Genomic DNA, 18,085 nt, shown 5'->3' on the forward strand with positions numbered 1-18,085 from the left:
CTGCAAATTTAAAATAAAAGACTGATCAATTTGACACCTAAAAATTAAAAGCAATAAAAATAGCATAAAAGTTAAAAGAGATGCCAAGCTAGGAAAAAGTATTTACAATATACGAAGCAGGACAGGGACCATGTTCTTTGATACATAACTAGCTCTTACAATCAATAAGATAAAATCGAATATCCTGGTGAAAGAAATTTGGAGTACGGTCAGAAATAGGACAATAATTAAAATGACTTTCTAACCTAAGAAAAACATGCTCATCTTCTTTCAAATTCTAGTGATACCAATTTTTTAAAAAGTATATTATTCTTTTTATTTTATAATTTCTTACATTTAATTCTACATCTTTGTGCAGTACGATGATTTTTCAAAGCATGCATAAGTGTGTGATAGTCAAGTCAAATATATTACCATATTCATCATCTTTAACAAAGAATAGTACATTAGCTTGTGCACCTTCAATATTCATTTTACTAGATATAGATAGATTACGGTTGGATAGATTGATGGATGCTTGGCAATGCTCTCATTTTTTACTCTGCTGTGGATTGCCACTCAATAACCCATTTGCCTTGTTGCATGCATTCCTGTGTCTATTAATTTTTTTTTGTCTGAGCCCCTTCTTCCCATCCTCTCCCCATTCCCCTGTGCACTCTAGTATCTATGATGGCCTTCTCTACTTCCATGCCTTTGATTCTTTTGATTTCATAATCTATCTCACAGGCAAAGTGAAAAGGTTTCATATATATGATATTAGTGAGGATATGGAGAAAAGGATATGTTCATACTTTATGTGAGCATCATACTTTATGTTTAAAAAGACAATTTGATAATATCTGTTCATGACTTTAATCATTTCACTTCTGAACATCTGTATACAGAAACATTCTCACATATGTGGAAAGTCCTCTAGACAAGGATACTCGTGGGAGCATTGGTTACAGTGGTCAAGGAAAAATAAATATCCATCAGTGAAGAGCTAGAAAAGATTAGGCTTAAAAATACTTTGTACTGGGACCAGCAGTTAGCGTAATGGCTATGTCACTGGACTCCCACATAGTTGACGCAGTTCGCGTCCCAGACCCGGTGGCTTAAACTCACGCCGGGCGCGTGTTCGCGTGTGCCCAAGATCCCAAGAGGAGAATAGAGGAGAAGGGATTGCGGCGTGGCCATCCCCCCTGGGGGGTGATTTCCAACTTTCTGTTTCTCTGTCTCTTTCTGTCTGGCGAGCACACGTGCCCTATAGCAAAAACCTCTCCGAAAAAAAAGAAAAAAAAAAAAAAATACTTCGCACTGTGCCATCTAGTGGTCGTGTGGTTAAGGCAGATGGATCCCACAAGGCTAACTGCCAGGACCTGGTAGCTTGAAAAATATGTACTGGGTACATGTGAGAGTATGCCCAAAATTCCAAAGGGAAGGAGTATAGAGAGGGGATTGCAGCACGACCACATCCCCATGGGGTATGCCTTCTCACTGCCTTGTTCTCTCTCCCTCTCTCTTTCTTTCTCTGTCTCTTCCTAATAAGCATTTATGCCATCTGGCAAACTAAAAAATATTCTACATCATTAAAAACACCAAGATTAAGGGACCCAGCAGATAGCGTAATGGCTATGTCGCTGGACTTCCACATAGTTGACCACGGTTCACGTCCCGGACCCGGTGGCTTAAAACTCACGCCGGGCGTGTGCGTGCGTGCCCAAGATCCCGAGAGGAGAATGGAGGAGAAGGGATTGCAGCGTGACCATCCCCCCCTGGGGGGTGATTTCTCACTTTCTGTCTCTATGTCTCTCTCTGTCTGGCGAGCACACACGCCCTAGAGCGAAAAAAAACCTCTCAAAAAAACCCCAAAAAACCACCAAGATTAATCTACAGATCATTGAAACAGGACAATTCATTATATATGCCCACACTGGACAAAATTATATGTAATAAAGGTACTGCATATATATATATATATGTACATATACTTTCAAGTGTGTATACATACATATCACACACACACACACAGCCATTTTTATTCTTTCATAAGGATAGACTATACCTTTTTTTTTTTTTTGGAGAGATTTTCACTGTAGGGCGTGTGCGCTCGCCAGACAGACAAAGAGAGACATAGAGACAGAAAGCGAGAAATCACCCCCCAGGGGGGATGGTCACGCCGCAATCCCTCCTCCTCCATTCTCCTCTCGGGATCCTGGGCACGCACACGCGCCCGGCATGAGTTTCAAGCCACCGGGTCCGGGACACGAACCGCAGTCGACTACGTGGGAGTCCAGCGACATAGCCATTATGCTAACTGCTGGTTCCCAGGATAGACTATATCTTTAAGGACCAGCAGTTGGTGTAATGGCTATGTTGCTGGATTCCCATGTAGTCAACCACGGTTCGAGTCCTGACCCAGTGGCTTAAACTCACACCAGATATGTGTGCATGTGTGCCCAAGATCCAGAGAGGAGAATGGAGGTGAAGGGATTGCGCATGGCCATCCCCCCAGGGAGTGATTTCTCACTTTCTGTCTCTCTGTCTCTTTCTGTTTTTTTGACAAGCGCACACACCCTATAGCAAAGACCTCTCCAAAAAATAAATAAGTAAAATTTTAAAAATCATACACAAGAAAGTTCTGACTTTGACCTGTGGAGAGAATGGGAGAGAATGTCAGAAAATTGAAGGTCTAAAGTGAAAGATAGAGGTTCTAAAAATAAATTTTTTGTTATTTTATAAATGTTTTTTATGATGTATATAGTATTTTTATATGTACCAGTTGTAAAGGTTAATGAACTAAGAAAATGAATCACTTCTTCTATTGATGAAAAAGTAAATAAAAAACAGGTCTTTAAGATAATATTCTTTCTATTAAGACAATTAATCACTTGATCAAGCTCTGCTTTTTTATGTATCTTAAAAAAATTTCTCAGTTCTTACCATATGCTAGGCCCAATGCCATGTGCTTAAAGAAAAAAAAAATAGCACCTACTCTCAAGGAGTACACAGTTCAATGGGAAGAGTTCACACTCAGTCTTTTTTTTTTTAAACATATATTTTTTATTTTTTTGACACTTAAACATATTTATGAGGTATACTGTGATTTTTTTAATAGATGAATACAAAGTGTAATGATCAAATCAGTGTACTTAGCATATTGATCATTTCTAATATTTAGCAAGTTATTTTGTGTTGGGAACATTCAAAATCCTACTAGGTACTCTAAAATACAAACTAAATTATTGTTATCCTATAGTTACACTATTGTCCCATAGAACAATAGAAGTTGTTCCTTTTATCTATTGTAATTTTATATCTCATAATGAGCATTTCTTTTCTACCTGTCCCAATCTCTAGTAGTCACTATTTTTCTTTCTACTTTGATGAGACCAACTTTTTTGGTTTCCACATATGAATAAAAACACATGCTTTTTTTTCTGTGCCTGGGTTATTTCACATAACATAGTTCCTTCTGGTTGGTCTATATTGCCTCAAATGACAGGATTTTGTTCTTTTTAGTGACTGAATAGTGTTCCATTGTGTATGAATGTGTATCACATTTTCTTTATCCATTTATCTATTAAAGGACAGTTAGGTGAGTTCTACACGTGGGCCATTGTGACTAGACATTCTGTTGTGAAATGATATACCATTATGGTTTTGATTTGTATTTCCCTGATATTAGAGATACTGAACATCTTTTTATATGCATGTTGGTCATTCATATTTCTTGTTTTGAGGTACTTCTAACCATGTCATTTTCCCATTTTTAAAAAAGGATTTTTTAAGTTTCTTATATATTCTGGTTATTAATACCTCGTTGCATGTTTAGATGTAAATAGTTTCCTTCATTCTGTAGGTGTTCTCTTTATTCTGTTTATTGTTTTCTTTGCTACATAGAAGCTTCAAATTGAAACGATTTTCCCATGTTTTCCTTTTTTAAAGTTCTAATAGTTTCAAGCCCAGAAGATAGTGTAGTGGCTATGTCTCTGCACTCCCATGTCGTTGACAGTTGCTGCCCTTCCTATCTCCCTTCCTTGTACTAAACTTCCAGGGATGACCCCAAAAAACTTTATTATAACAAGAGTTATTAGCCATCTTGGGTTCTATCTGCTGAATTTTGCAGAATAATTTGAATTCTCAAAAGCGTTATTCTTTTCCTCATGTTCACTCCACTAGCTGTGATGCTCTTTCTTAAAATGTTCTTCAACTCTAGTTCTCCTTCTTTGACTAACTCCTACCTAACATCAAATATTAAATCAAATGGTTCTCCAGGGAACCATTACACAAAATTAGACTGAAAACCTTTCCTCTACATTCCCTTAGCTCTTCCCATCTTATATTTAGCTATTTATTTGTTAATTTCTTATATTAAAGCATAGATTTACCTAAATTTTTATCCCTGATCCCTGATACACAGTATACATGTAATAATTTGTTGAACTAAGCTGTAGGATGTCCTTGTTTCACCCAAGGCTCCCCAGCTTTCAGTACTGACATGAACTTTATTACTATTTTCTCTGCATTCCTCATTCCCACTACACCACTTCCACAGGTCAAAGACCTCATACTCACTTGTCCAGTGATATCCCAGGGAAGGCAAACTTGCCCAGACAGATGCGGTAGATAGCACTCAGGGGAATCCGCTGTAACTGCACACAGCTGAGCATGATGAAGTCATATTTGCAAATAAAGAGTGTCTTGTCTGTGACCAACAAAATCTTCTCCTTCTCATTGTTCCAGTGGTCTATCCTGTAAGAGTCAGCACAGAGAAAGTAAGTTGATGGCAAAGCCTTTCCAGGTTAAAAATAGTGGAATTCACTGAAACATCCCACCTAGAAGATAGTGAGGTTTGGTTACCTCAGGAAAAACAAAAAAAAAGGAACCAAGGATACTTAATGTCACCCCATCTCTCTCAGTCTGACTCCCAAATGAAGGGAGGAGGGAGGTGAAATATGGCAGGGAAATGTTTAATCATAACAGACTAGAGAGATAATTATGTATGAAAGAACCCATCAAAGAATTACTAAGTTTGTATTGTGCTGAAAGTCAACTAATTTATACTTTCCCACATCTTCTCACTTCTCTAGGAGACTTTCATGTAAAATATCTTCCTCTATGGATATAAAATATCTTTGTTCTAACTCTATCTGTACAAAATTTACTAACTACAAACTAGCTTAATGTTAATTTCCAAAGGTTATATCACTGACCTTTGATAAACAGACTTGAATGTAGGTCCACTTTCTCTCAAATCATTACTATTGGGTACTCTTTCTATCACATTCTTGCAGTAGAAATATAGTGAAACAAGTGAAGTGGGATTCTGATAAACCAAGGTAGACATTAGGAAACTGCAGCATTGATTCATTCTGGACTCGAGGCCCTCTGCACTCTATGACTGAAACTAACTGACTAAAGGATATAGACACACAGTAAATGGATATAAATACCAGATATAGTGTGTGTGAAAGAGTAGGGTCTGAGGAAGGACATTTAGAAGAAAAATAGGGAGGCAAAGCATTAATGGGACAAAGAAACGTGGTATTACCTATTGAAGATATTTTATAGTTTTATCAACTGGACTAGGGAGAAATGTTCACATGTTGGAATATTCACTTTGTAAGCTAAATAATGCGATTGAATGTATAAAATAAAGTGAAATACATGTTTAAAAAAAGGTAATTCTGACCAAGAGATAACTCAAAATGGACTGAAGGTCTAAATGTAAAACCTCCAATATAAAGCTACTGATGAAACACACAGGGGAAACTCTTGAAGACACTGGCATAGGCAAATATTTCTTAAATAAGACTCCTAAAGCACAGTCAATATTCTCAAAATAGACACATGAGACTACATTAGGCGAAAAAGCTTCTTCACTGCAAAGGAAACAATAATTATAGGAAAGGGACAACGCTCAGAATGGGAGGAAATATTTGCCAACTGCACTTCAGATAAAGGACTGGTAACAAGACTATATAGGAAACTCAAGCACCTTACCCGCAAAAATAAACAAACACTCCAACTTCAAAATGAACACATAAGCTGAACATACAGCTCTCCAAGAGACACATGAATGTACAAAAGGAACATGAATAAAATGTCCAAGATATCTTATAGGGGAAATGCAAATTAAAACGATAATGATATACCTCTTAATCCCAGTAAGAATAACTATGACTTAATAAATAAAGAATGGCAAGTGCTGGTGAAGCTGCAGTGAAAAGGGAACCCTCTTATGCTGCTGGTGGAAATGTTAATTAGTACAGTCACTGTGGAAAATAATATGGAGATTCCTCAAAACCAACAAATGGAACTACCATATGACCCAATTATACCACTCCTAGGCATTTACACAAAGAATAAGAAAATAGTCAGAAAGACACTTGCACTATTCACAATTGCTAAGATATGGAATCAACCTAAATATCCAAGAATGGCTGACTGGATTGAAAAAAAGAAATGTGACATGTTTACACTATGGAATACTACTCTGCCATAAAAAACAATGAGACCCTGGCATTTGATACAAAGTCGATTAATATAGAAGATTTACTAATAATACAATCGAGCCAGACTAAGAAAGACAGACATATGTCCCTGCCCTACTTAATACCTGCACTTCATGACAGAAACTAAAAGATTGGCATATATACTAGCGACAGCAAGTGTAGATATCAGAGACTACATAGAAGGGGTGGATAGTAGGGGACAGCGTGGGGGGGAGGGGCAGAAAAAAAACTGTCAACAGATCCAAGAACGGAAACTTATCTGTTGGGATGATGCAATAGCTTTGACTTGATTGACATACTCTGCATGCATGTATTGAAAAATCGTATTGTAGGGACCAGCAGTTAGCATAATGGCTATGTTGCTGAACTCCCATGAAGTCAACAGCAGTTCGAGTCCCAGACCCAGTGGCTTAAACTCATGCCGGGCATATGTGCATGCGTGTCCAAGATTCCGAGAGGAGAATGGAAGAGAAGGCATTGTGGCGTGGCAATCCCCGCTGGGGGGTGATATCTCACTTTCTGTTTCTCTGTCTCTCTCTGACTTTCTGGCGAGCACAGGCGCCCTATAGCAAAAACCTCTCCAAAAAAAAGAAAAAAAGGATCGTATTGTACCCTGTAAAGATGTACAGTGATTAAATGTAAATTAAATAATTAATTAATTTTTAAATGAAAGAAAAACATTCCTTCATTATAGGACATAGGAAGGAATCAAATCACTTAACAGAAAGCGAGTATGATCTGTAATTCTTCTGATCCACAGCACATTACAGTCTGTCTGATCTAACCTTGAAGATACAACACTCATGTCTTATACTAGATTGTTTTAGTACATATGTTTTGTCTTCTATAAAACACTGAAAATGTTTGCTTGTGCTGAATTCCTGCCTGCGTTCTCAGTACATAAAATTAATCTGATATGTAGAGGTATTAGCATTCTGTTCCCAATCATTCTCCACCAGGGAAAACAATGTAATACTTAAAATATAAACTGAATAATGTCACTCCCTTATTTTCTTTATTAAATATCAGCTCCTTGATCTTAAGATCAAATCCAGGAACCCTAACATGGACAGACTACAGATCACTCTCTGTGGTCTGACCTCTGCCCAAAGTCTCCTCCTAGTTGTCTGAGACCACTCGTTGTTTAAGTTTGTGGTTCAAATAATTCCCTCACAGAGAATATCTTAAACTCTTACATACTGTGGAGCCTTACACGCTTTCAAACACCTTGGTCCTTTCTCTTTTGTGGCATTTATCATAATTTATAAGAAGAAATAATACATAAAGTATTTAGCAATGCATACCATAAGGGCACTGACCAATCAGAATGGACACTGCGGTACACAGAGTAGAAAAAAGCCAGTAAAGACAGAGTGAGTGTCAGTCCTATGTGTAAGAGTATGTGTGTCTGTGTGTGTGCATGATTTATGAGGGCAGAGACTATGTCTACTGGGCTATTCTATCCAATAAAAGCCAATTAGAATTGTTGTAGAAGCCCTCGGGTTATATGAGGGTAGGACTAGAAACTTCCAGCCTGTTCCTTAATAACTATGTCAGATTGAATTTTCAACCTTTGTATAGCTTAGATTTCTTCTCTGTGAAATGAAGGCAACATTAGTACTTATCTAATAAGTTTGGGGAGAGGATTAAGGGAGATGATTCTTGGGCAAAACCCTATAAATTAGCTGTTAATATTACTGGTAGGGACCTAGGTCACTAAGCAGCTTTGGGTACCTCAATTTTATTGCCACTCTTCAGCCTAACCTAAAGTCAGACAGACAAGACGAAGTTAGGAGTCAAATCTCTGGAAGGAGTAGCGCGAGGAGATATGAAGAGAGAAAAGGGGAGATGAAGGAGAAAGGAGACAGAAGCAGAAGAAATGGGAAAAGAAAGAAGGCAGCCTGGCCGGAGGCTCTAGGTTATGTCAGCCATTGTGTACTCATGAGAATCAGCTTTTCTTGACAATCTTCAACCTTTAAATGTTATATTCTCATACTCTGGTCACTCAGCTAGAGAATGAGAGGAAAATTATTTTTATAGTGGAAAAAACAGCCTAGAGTCCAAGAAGTCTAGTTTAAATCTTGGTTCTATAGTTCTATCCACATCAACACACAGTGACACTCAATTTCTACTCCCCTATGTAAATAAGAGAAAAATAAGAGAATTCCTGAGAAGTCTCCCTTACGCTCTCTGACTAGGTCAGAAAGAGAGACTGAAATGTCTTATCAGATATCTACATAAACGTCTCTAAATAGATTGCATCTACTTAGCAGTAAGTTATAAGCTACTGCCTAATAAACCAGATTTCTTTTCAGTCTAAAAAAAACCTTGCAGCTTTTGGTTGAATAGTTTTACTGAAAATGTCAGCACTCCATAATGAGATTTATTTTAAAAGGTAAAAGATTTGGGAAAAAGGAGAATTCTTTTTAGGAACACGGAGTGCTCTTCGGTGACACAGACCTTGCATAATCTGCATGCCAAGTTCCAAATAAACACACAGGTTTATAAATAGTTTGGGGTCATCATCCTTAGCTCATGGGTGGTATATTTACTTATTTGGACTTCAATCATGCTTTATTTTTCTCAAAGAATGCATGGGAAAAGGTTGTTTGTTTTTGTTTTTAGAGGTTTTTGCTATACGGCACGTGCGCTCGCCGGAAAGACGGAGACAGAGAGACAGAAAGCGAGAAATCACCCCCCAGGGGGGATGGCCACACCGCAATCCCTTCTCCTCCACTCTCCTCTCGGGATCTTGGGCACGCACGCACATGTGCCCACGTGAATTTAAGCCACCGGATCTGGGACTCGAACCGTGGTTGACCACATGGGAGTCCTGTGACATAGCCATTATGCTAACTGCTGGTCCCGGGAAATGTTAAATACATATTTTAATATTAATATCATTGACATTGGGGTGACAATGTTAACCACAAATATTAGAAACAATAATATATTGTGTTTCTGCAATTTCGAAAAGTTTACAAAATCCTTGGACATAAATACCCTCTTTTTTTTCATTTTTTTTTTTGAGAGGTTTTTGCTATACGGCGCATGTGCTCACCAGACAGACAGAGAGAGACAGAGAGACAGAAAGCAAGAAAGCATTCCCCGGGGGGATGGCCACGCCGCAATCCCTTCTCCTCCATTCTCCTCTTGGGATCTTGGGCACACACGCACACATGCCCAGCGTGAGTTTTAAGCCACCGGGTCTGGGACGTGAACCACCGTCGACTATGTGGAAGTCCAGCCACATAGCCATTACGCTAACTGCTGGTCCCACCCTCATTTAATCCTCACAATAACCCTTGAGTTAAATACTTTTATCCTCATTTTAAAGACAGAGAAACTGGGTCAGTCCATAGCCTAGTGGTTAAGGGAGCCAGATCCCACATAGCCTACTACAGTTTGAATTCCAGATTTGATGGCTTAAAGAACATGCCAGGGGACCAGCAGTTAGTGTAATGGCTATGTTGTTAGACTCCCACGTAGTCGACTGCAGTTCGCGTCCTGGACCAGGTGGCTTAAAACTCATGCCAGGCGCATGTGCGTGTGTGCCCAAGATCCCAAGAGGAGGAGGAGAAGGGATTGCGGCGTGGTCATCCCCTCTGGGGGGTGATTTCTTGCTTTCTGTCTCTCTTTCTCTGTCTCTGTCTGGCGAGCGCATGCACCCTATAGCAAAAACCTCTAAAAAAGGAACATGTCAGGTACACATGCTTCTGTGTCTAAAATTCCAACAAAATGGCAAAATGTAGGAGGATGGGTCCCAGCGTGGCCCTGCACCACAGAGGTGCTTTCTCTCTCTCCTCCTCACCTACTGTCAGTTTCTGGTGACTTTCCATGCTCTTCAGCAACTAAAAAATAGAGAAATGGAAGTCCTCAGAACCTTCAAATGAATTGCCCAGTGCCTTACACCTAACACACAGTGGTTTAGGACCTGAAATGGGTACCAAGACACCAAATTTAAGCGTAGTATTTGCTTTCTCTCTAGCACCACCCGCCCCTAAAAAGAGGACCTAGCATATGGCATGTTAATGCAAATCTATCTCTGGAAGTTGCTGATGGGATGATAAATACCACTGCTGGCATTGTTCCCTCTAGAAAACTTCTGTCCCAAACAGCATTCTTAATTGTCTCTTCCCCACCTTAGCCTCTATCAGTGCTTCATAGCTTGGGGAGGACCCCCCCTTCTCAGTTCTGCAAGCTAGAGATGTAGGCGCCATCTTGGATTCAGGACACCTCACGTTAGGATGCCGAGCAGTGATGGCTCCACAGAGCCGGCCGTCACCCTGCTCCGGGGAGCTCTCCCAGGCCTCTGTGACCATTGCTCTTCCTTCTCATGTACACTTTCACTGCCTTCAAATTTCTCTTTCATGGTCCTTGTCCCAGATGCAGTCAGGGTACTCGTCCTGGTGAAAGTTTAGGCCTTTTATTTGTTTATTTATTTGGAGAGGTTTTTGCTATAGGGCAAGTGCACTCGCCAGACAGACAGAGAGAGACAGAGAGACAGAAAGCGAGAAATCACCCCCCAGGGGGGATGGCCATGCTGCAATCCCTTCTCCACCATTCTCCTCTCGGAATCTTGGGCACGCACGCACACGCGCACGGTGTGAGTTTAAGCCAACGGGTCCGGGATGTGTACCTTTTCCACTACGTGGGAGTCCAGCGACATAGCCATTACGCTAACTGCTGGTTCCCGTTTAGGTTTTTTTCTATGATAACATTACTCACATCTGTCTCCTCGGATACCATAAACTCTGTAAAGACAGAGTCAGTTCACAGCATTGTGTCTCCCAGGTTGTAGGTGTCTGAAAATACTTCTGAAATGAATTAGTGAACAATAAGTAATCCTGCTCTTTGGAACTTATATGCTTTGACTCATGATATTTGGGGAATCATGAGGAATCCAATTCTTGGGCTTATACATTGAAATACTTCCTCATAAAGTAGCACATTAAAAAAAGTAACATTGAGAAGATATTTATTCCATAATAGTGACAGCAGTATGTAAAATGTTCGCTACACTCTGCTTCCACTTTTGGAACAACAAAATAATATATATCAAAATATTAATACTGGTTATTTCTGAGTGTTGGGATTTCAAGTGACTTTTATTTTTTTTTAGAATTATTTAATTATTTATTTAATTAATTTTTTCTTATTATTTAATTTGGTCAAAGAGAGACAAAGACAGAAAGAGAGGGGGAGAGAGAAAGTAAGTCTCCAGGTCCAGGACTTGAACCCCAGTAGGCCATATGTGAGTCCAGCACCTTAACCACCATGCCACCAGCTGGCCCCAACTTTTATTTCTTTTCATGCTTTTATTTGCCAGAGTTTATGTATTTGTTTTTATAATAAACATATTCTCCTTTTTGATAAAAAGAAACATTTTTAAAACGTAAAACCTCAACCAGTCTTTAAATTCCCAGCTTAAATGCTGTCTACTTAATTCAGTTTTACCCTCACCCCCCTCACTGTCAAGTGGTTGTCATCTATTTCTTTTTTTTTTAACATTCATTTTCTTTACATCATTACAGCATACGAAATGAGCTGTCTGTCTTTACACACAAAGCCCTACCCGTGTCTCGGCCGTGGCCGTGGCGGTGGCCAGCCCCCTCTGTATCGCTGCTCTTCCCACGTGCCTCTCCCACAGTGCAGACTCCACGCTTTACTCCTATCAGAGACTCTTCTCTGTGCCCAGCAAAGAGCTGGGGCGAGAGGAGATCTCGGCAGATGAGCAAGGCATGGGATGAAAAATAGACCGCAAGATTCATCTCCATCGTGAGTCAGTCTCCCCAGCGGAGGATTCACGCAGCTCTTCCAGCTGCCCCCGCGCCTCGGCACCAGCATCGTTTTCTCCACAGGAGGAGAAGCCCAGGTCCTCTCAGGTAACAGGCACCTGGGAGCAATGAGCGTCTGCGGCTTCTTGGGATGCCTACAGTTTCACCACCAGAGGGCAACAGAGAACTAAGAATGACAGGAGGGACCATCGCACGTTTCCAGGACCCCCAGCCACTCAGATCATCCCAGATGCCTTCTTAGTAGCCCCAGCCCCACACCCAAGCATACCATCAGTTGTTCCTTTAAAGCTGTGTCAAATCCATTTGAGGTTTGGAAATGATTTCCTTCCATGGAAGGTTTTCTTCTAATATTATTATTGATCTTTTCTCTCTCTCTCTCTCTCTCACACACACACACACACACACACACACTCACGCTACTTAGTAGAGACATTCCCTATTAAATAGTCCCTTCCTTGAATTACAAATCAATGTCCATACAACACTCATACCTCTCCACCTAGCCCAGTCCTTGAAGAGGGAGACAGTATTTTGGCCACCAGGAATCAGCAACCCAGGAGAACACACTGAATCATTCATTCCAGACATATTCCCTGAGCACCCACTGAGTTCCAGGCCCTGAAGAGAATTCAATTTCGGTGTGTTCCTCAAAGACAAACAGATGAAAACTGCATGCCACTTAAGCAATTTCCCTCCCCCAAGCCAAACTTTCAGTTAAATCCACATGTATTTATTTCAGTCATTTAGTTATTGTTTGCCTGCCCCTCTCCAATTTGTTTAAAATAGAGGACCCTCAAAATAAATGCTGTCTTCTAATTAAAAACCCAATGTCCCCTAACCTTCCCTGCTCCAGGGACTCCTGACTTGATTTCCTGGAATTCATTTTTTTCTCCAATACTTTCTGTGGCCAATTCCGCACCAAGCTCTGTGCTGGAGCATGTGGTCGTGGTACGACTACTCCCCACAGAAAGCGCTTTCTTTCTTTCTTTCTTTCTTTCTTTCTTTCTTTCTTTCTTTCTTTCTTTCTTTCTTTCTCTCTCTCTCTCTCTCTCTCTCTCTCTCTCTTTCTTTCTTTCTTTCTTTCTTTCTTTCCTTCTTTCTCCTGTTCCCTCTCACGTCTCTCTTGCAAGTGCACCAGCCCTCTGTGCTAGAGCACAGTAGAAAATATGCAGCAGATCATCCTTCTCTAAGGGATACACAGTTCTCTAACATATGAGAGCAAATATATAGGGAAGAGTAATTTGCGTGGTGAGACTTGACATTGGTAACACAAGCCCAAGGGGAAGAACCCAGGACTCATGTGACCATTACCCACATGGCTGAGAGAAAGAACCCCAGAAATCTAGTTTTTAAAGACTATTCTTCCGTGTGTGTGTTAGAGTGAGAGCCCCCAACAGGGTCACGATGCCATGATCCACCCTGTCCTTCAGCCAGCTCTGGTCATGGCCAAGCACATGCTCAGAGTCCTCAGGGAGTTCCTTAGACGTAAGCTGGAAACATTCCCATGGAGGACTGCTCAGGGGACATTGAGTTTTCCTTCACACCACTGTCTGGCTGGCCTCGGCCTTTTACTTGATGTCCTTGAAGAAGCTCCTCGGGGCCATCTGGTGGCATGGCTGTTGATGGGCTGTACTCCCATATGATCATCTGTGGTTTGAGTCTGGACCTGGCAGCTTGCTTTCTCATGTCCTCTCTCTCTCTGAGTCTCTTTCTAGTGAGCACAGGTGCTCTGTAGCAAACTAAAAAATAATATCATAGTAATAAATAAACAATTCCTTAAAAAAAGAAGAAGATCCTTTCATTAACACTTGATTTCCTGCTGTTTGGTGAGGATCTTAATGTTGAAAAAGCACAAGCTGCAAAGATAATTTTGTAAAAACAAAAATAGAAATCAGGATTTATTTATTCATTTCTTTATCATCTCTTCATGTGTCCCTACTATAGAGCAGAAAAGATGTCCCCATAACAGATAGATAGGAAAGACCTGGAAACACTCATTTATGTATCTGCAAAAAGCTACTTTTCTCCTAAATAAGGTAAGCCCTACTATGGGTATTACATATTGTTCCAGCTAACTATAGAAAAGCACAAAAAGTAGGGTCAGCAGACAGCATAGAAGCTAATGTGGGTGGATCCCACATGGTCGAATGTATGAGTTGAGTTCCTGATCCAGCAGCTTGAAAATCACACCAGGTGCATGTGCATACATGCCCAAAATCCTGAGAGGATTGGAGAATGGAGAAGAAGGGATTGTGGCATAGCCATCCCCTCTGGGGGGCAATTTCTCATCCCACCTCTATGTCTCTCTCTGTTAGGCACACGTGCCCTCTAGCAAAATACAAAACCAAACAAACAAAACAAAAAACTACAAATGAATGACAAAACCATGGTCAGGTGATTAAGGTGGCTGAATCCCACATTACCCGTCTCAGGGTTTGGTTTCCAAATCTAGCAGCTTGAAAAACATACCAGGCCCATTTGTATGCATGCCCAAAGTCCTGAAAGGAGGGAGAAAGGGAATTGAGGGAACTGTGGCATGACCATTCTCCATGAGAGGTGCTTTCTTTTCCTTTCTCTCTTGCAAGCACACAAGCCTTCTGTCAAAAACAATGACAATGACAACAATAATAATAAAAACCTGTAATTTTCCTTCAGAAAACTAAGGGTCTTATGAGGTTTTTGTTTTGTTTTGTTTGTTTGAGAGGTTTTTGCTATAGGGCACATGCACTTGCCAGAAAGAGAGACAGAAAGAGAGAAATCACCCACCAGGGGGCTGGCCACATGGCAATCTCTTCTCCTCCATCCTCCTCTCAGGATCTTGGGCATGCATGCACATGCACCTGGTGTGAGTTTAAGCCATCAGGTCCAGGACTCGAACTGCAGTCGGCTACATGGGAGTCCAGTGACATAGCCATTACGCCAACTGCTGGTCCCTGGGCCTTATGAGTTTTTTAAACATAATTTTAATAGTACAAAACAATTTTAGTTGACATTTTAGATACACATACTCTCTCTCTCTCTCTCTCTCTCACACACACACACACACACACACACACACATTCACAAACAAAATCAGATCTGAAACTTCTGAGCTCTACCAGCATGTACAGAAAATTCTTCCATATCCTTTATTATAGTAAGAGTCTCCATGTATTGGGGATCCTCTCTGGATCAGGTACTGTGACAAATGCCATGTACATATTACCTCTTCTAGTTTTCACCAAATAACCCTGATAAATACAGATGAAGAAACCAAGGCTGAGGAAGGTGTTATGGATTGCGTATTTGTATATCTTCAAATTCGTAAGTTGAGGCCTTATTATCCTATGTGATTGTATTATGAGACGAGACCTCCGGGAGTCAATGAAGTTTGGATGAGATCGTGAAGATCATCATCAACCCCCTTATGTTGAGTTTGGTGCCCTTACAAGATGAGGAAGAGGCACTAGAGTTTCCACTCTTCACTTTGTAAAAATACAGCAAAACAAAAAAATCAAAACCCAAAAAAAAAAGGCCCTCACCAAGAACTATAAACTTAATCAGTTAACATCTTGATCTTACACATTTAGCCACCCAAACAGTGAGAGACAAATATCTGTTATTTAAGTTATCCAGTCTGTGCTATTCTATCATAGCAGCCCAAGCTAACACAGAGTTAGTATATAGCAGAATCCATCTAAAATGTATTTGGAACCAGCCTATGGTGTGATGGTTATGTGGCTGGATCCCACATAGCCAACTGCACAGTTTGAGTCCCACACCCACCAGCTTGAAAACAAGCCAAGCCTGCATGTGCATACCCAAATTCCCAAAAGGAAGGAGAAATAGAGGAGAAGGGATTGCAGCATGGCCATTCTCCATGGGGGTTGCTTTTCACTTTCCCTCTCTCCCTCTATGTCTCTTTCTGGCAAGTTGGCAAGTAGATGTATCCATCCTCTGGCCAAAGGGGGAAAAAAAGTGTTTTACTTTCAGCCCTTGGACTTTGCATTTTATCAAACCACCATCCGTTAGGAAAGCACTGAGAGCTCTCCATTGAATCAATTACTAGCACTGAGGGCCTGTACTGTGTTACAGCTGTTAGAAAAGTGACGGTCCTTGTCCTTGAGAAGCTCACGATCTAAACGGAAAGATAAGTAAACCAAGTATTTTGATGCAGAGTCATAAATAATAGGATAGAAATTTGCACATGGTGCCACGAAAACCCCAATGAATGGCCACCATTTATTTAAAGCTTACTTTGAGTTTGCCTCTAAGTGTTTCATGTGTATTACTACGTTTAGACTTACAACATCTCTGAGAAAGGTAGTGTTGTCATCCGCATTTTACAGACAAGGAACTAAAGTAGAAAGAGGCTAAGTGGCTTGCTCAAAGCCACACAGCCAGAAGTTATGAACTGGAATCCAAACTGAAATAGCCTGCTTCTAGGACCTATGCTTTTTTCCTTTTATTTTTAGAAATTTTTGCTTTAGGGCATGGTGCTCACCAGGGAGACAGAGAGGTAGGAAGCAAGAAATCACCCCCCGGGGTGGGGGGAGGATAGCCACGCCTCAACCTCTTCTCCTCCATTCTCCTTTTGGGATTTTGGGCACCCACCCACATGCATCCAGAGTGATTTTTTTTTTTTTTTGGAGAGGGTTTTGCTATAGGGCGCGTGCACTCACCAGACAGAGAGAGACAGAGAGACAGAAAGCGAGAAATCACCCCCCAGGGGGGATGGCCACGCCGCAATCCCTTCTCCTCAGTTCTCCTATCAGGATCTTGGACACGCACGCACACGCACCCGGCGTGAGTTTAAGCCACCGAGTCTGGGACTCAAACCCTAGTCAACTATGTGGGAGTCCAGCGACATAGTCATTACGCTAACTGCTGGTCCCCAGAGTGAATTTTAAGCTCCCAGTTCTGGGACTTGAACCACAGTCAACTACGTGGAAGTCCAGCGACATAACTATTACACCATCTGCTGGTCCCAGAGCTTAAGCTTTTAATTACTTGTTTTGCTTTGAAAAGAATCTAAAGCCAACTAGGAAGTCAGGCAAGGCTCTAGGTAAACTGTGCTTGAAAAGGGTTTTGAAGGATGAGCAGGAAATAGATGATTTGATGGAGAATAATTGTTTTTAGTCAGAAGGTACAGCATATGCAAACATACAGGTACATGCAAAGGGTGATTTGCAGAGGAAGTGTATTTGCAGAGTGTGTAAATGAAAATTATGAAATGAAAATGGAATTATACTTAAAAAGGAGGGTACCACTCAATAAAATCCTAACAGTAAAAAAGCAGTCATTAATTCTGTGTATATGTCTTCCTGACATAACCATGTGTACTTTTTAAAACTTAGATGCTATGGGACCAGCAGGTGCTATGGTGGTTAAGGCGCTGGATTCCCACATGGCCAACTGTGGTTCGAGTCCTGGACCTAGTGACTTGCTTTCTTTTTCTCTCTCTTTCTGGGCAAATTAAAAATTAATTAATTAATTATTTTTTTAAATTTAGAAGTTAGATTTGAGTTACTCTGATTTAAAATGTGAAGTTCCCTTTGCAAGTGATTGCTGCAGAGCCCCTTAGAAGATAAGGATGGAAAAAGGATGCAACAGGAAGTCTGTGCAAATGTCAATGGAGGAGGTATGCTGTGTTCATTTAGACACTGGCCAGAGAGGCCAATGGTGCATTCAAATATAAGCCTGCAATGGAAGTCACAAGGCAGCAGCAAGGATTACAGTTTGAAAGCAAAGTTACTAATTTGCACTGAGCTTCTTTCTTATGTGGCATAAGGAAGGTGTTTCTTTTCTTTT

General features: G+C 40.7%; 1 protein-coding gene across 1 annotated transcript in view; it reads right to left on the minus strand.

The window, feature by feature from the left end:
• TPRG1 (tumor protein p63 regulated 1) overlaps positions 1 to 18,085 on the minus strand; it is a 147,522-nt gene that overhangs the window by 99,687 nt on the left and 29,750 nt on the right. Inside the window, exon 3 of the mRNA XM_006156725.2 lies at positions 4,558 to 4,734. Within this exon, the coding sequence (XP_006156787.1) occupies positions 4,558 to 4,734 (177 nt within the window). The remainder of the gene's footprint in view (positions 1 to 4,557; positions 4,735 to 18,085) is intronic.

The sequence above is a fragment of the Tupaia chinensis genome, unplaced genomic scaffold, assembly GCF_000334495.1.
Source record: "Tupaia chinensis unplaced genomic scaffold, TupChi_1.0 Scaffold000515_1, whole genome shotgun sequence".
NCBI classification, from domain to species: domain Eukaryota; kingdom Metazoa; phylum Chordata; class Mammalia; order Scandentia; family Tupaiidae; genus Tupaia; species Tupaia belangeri.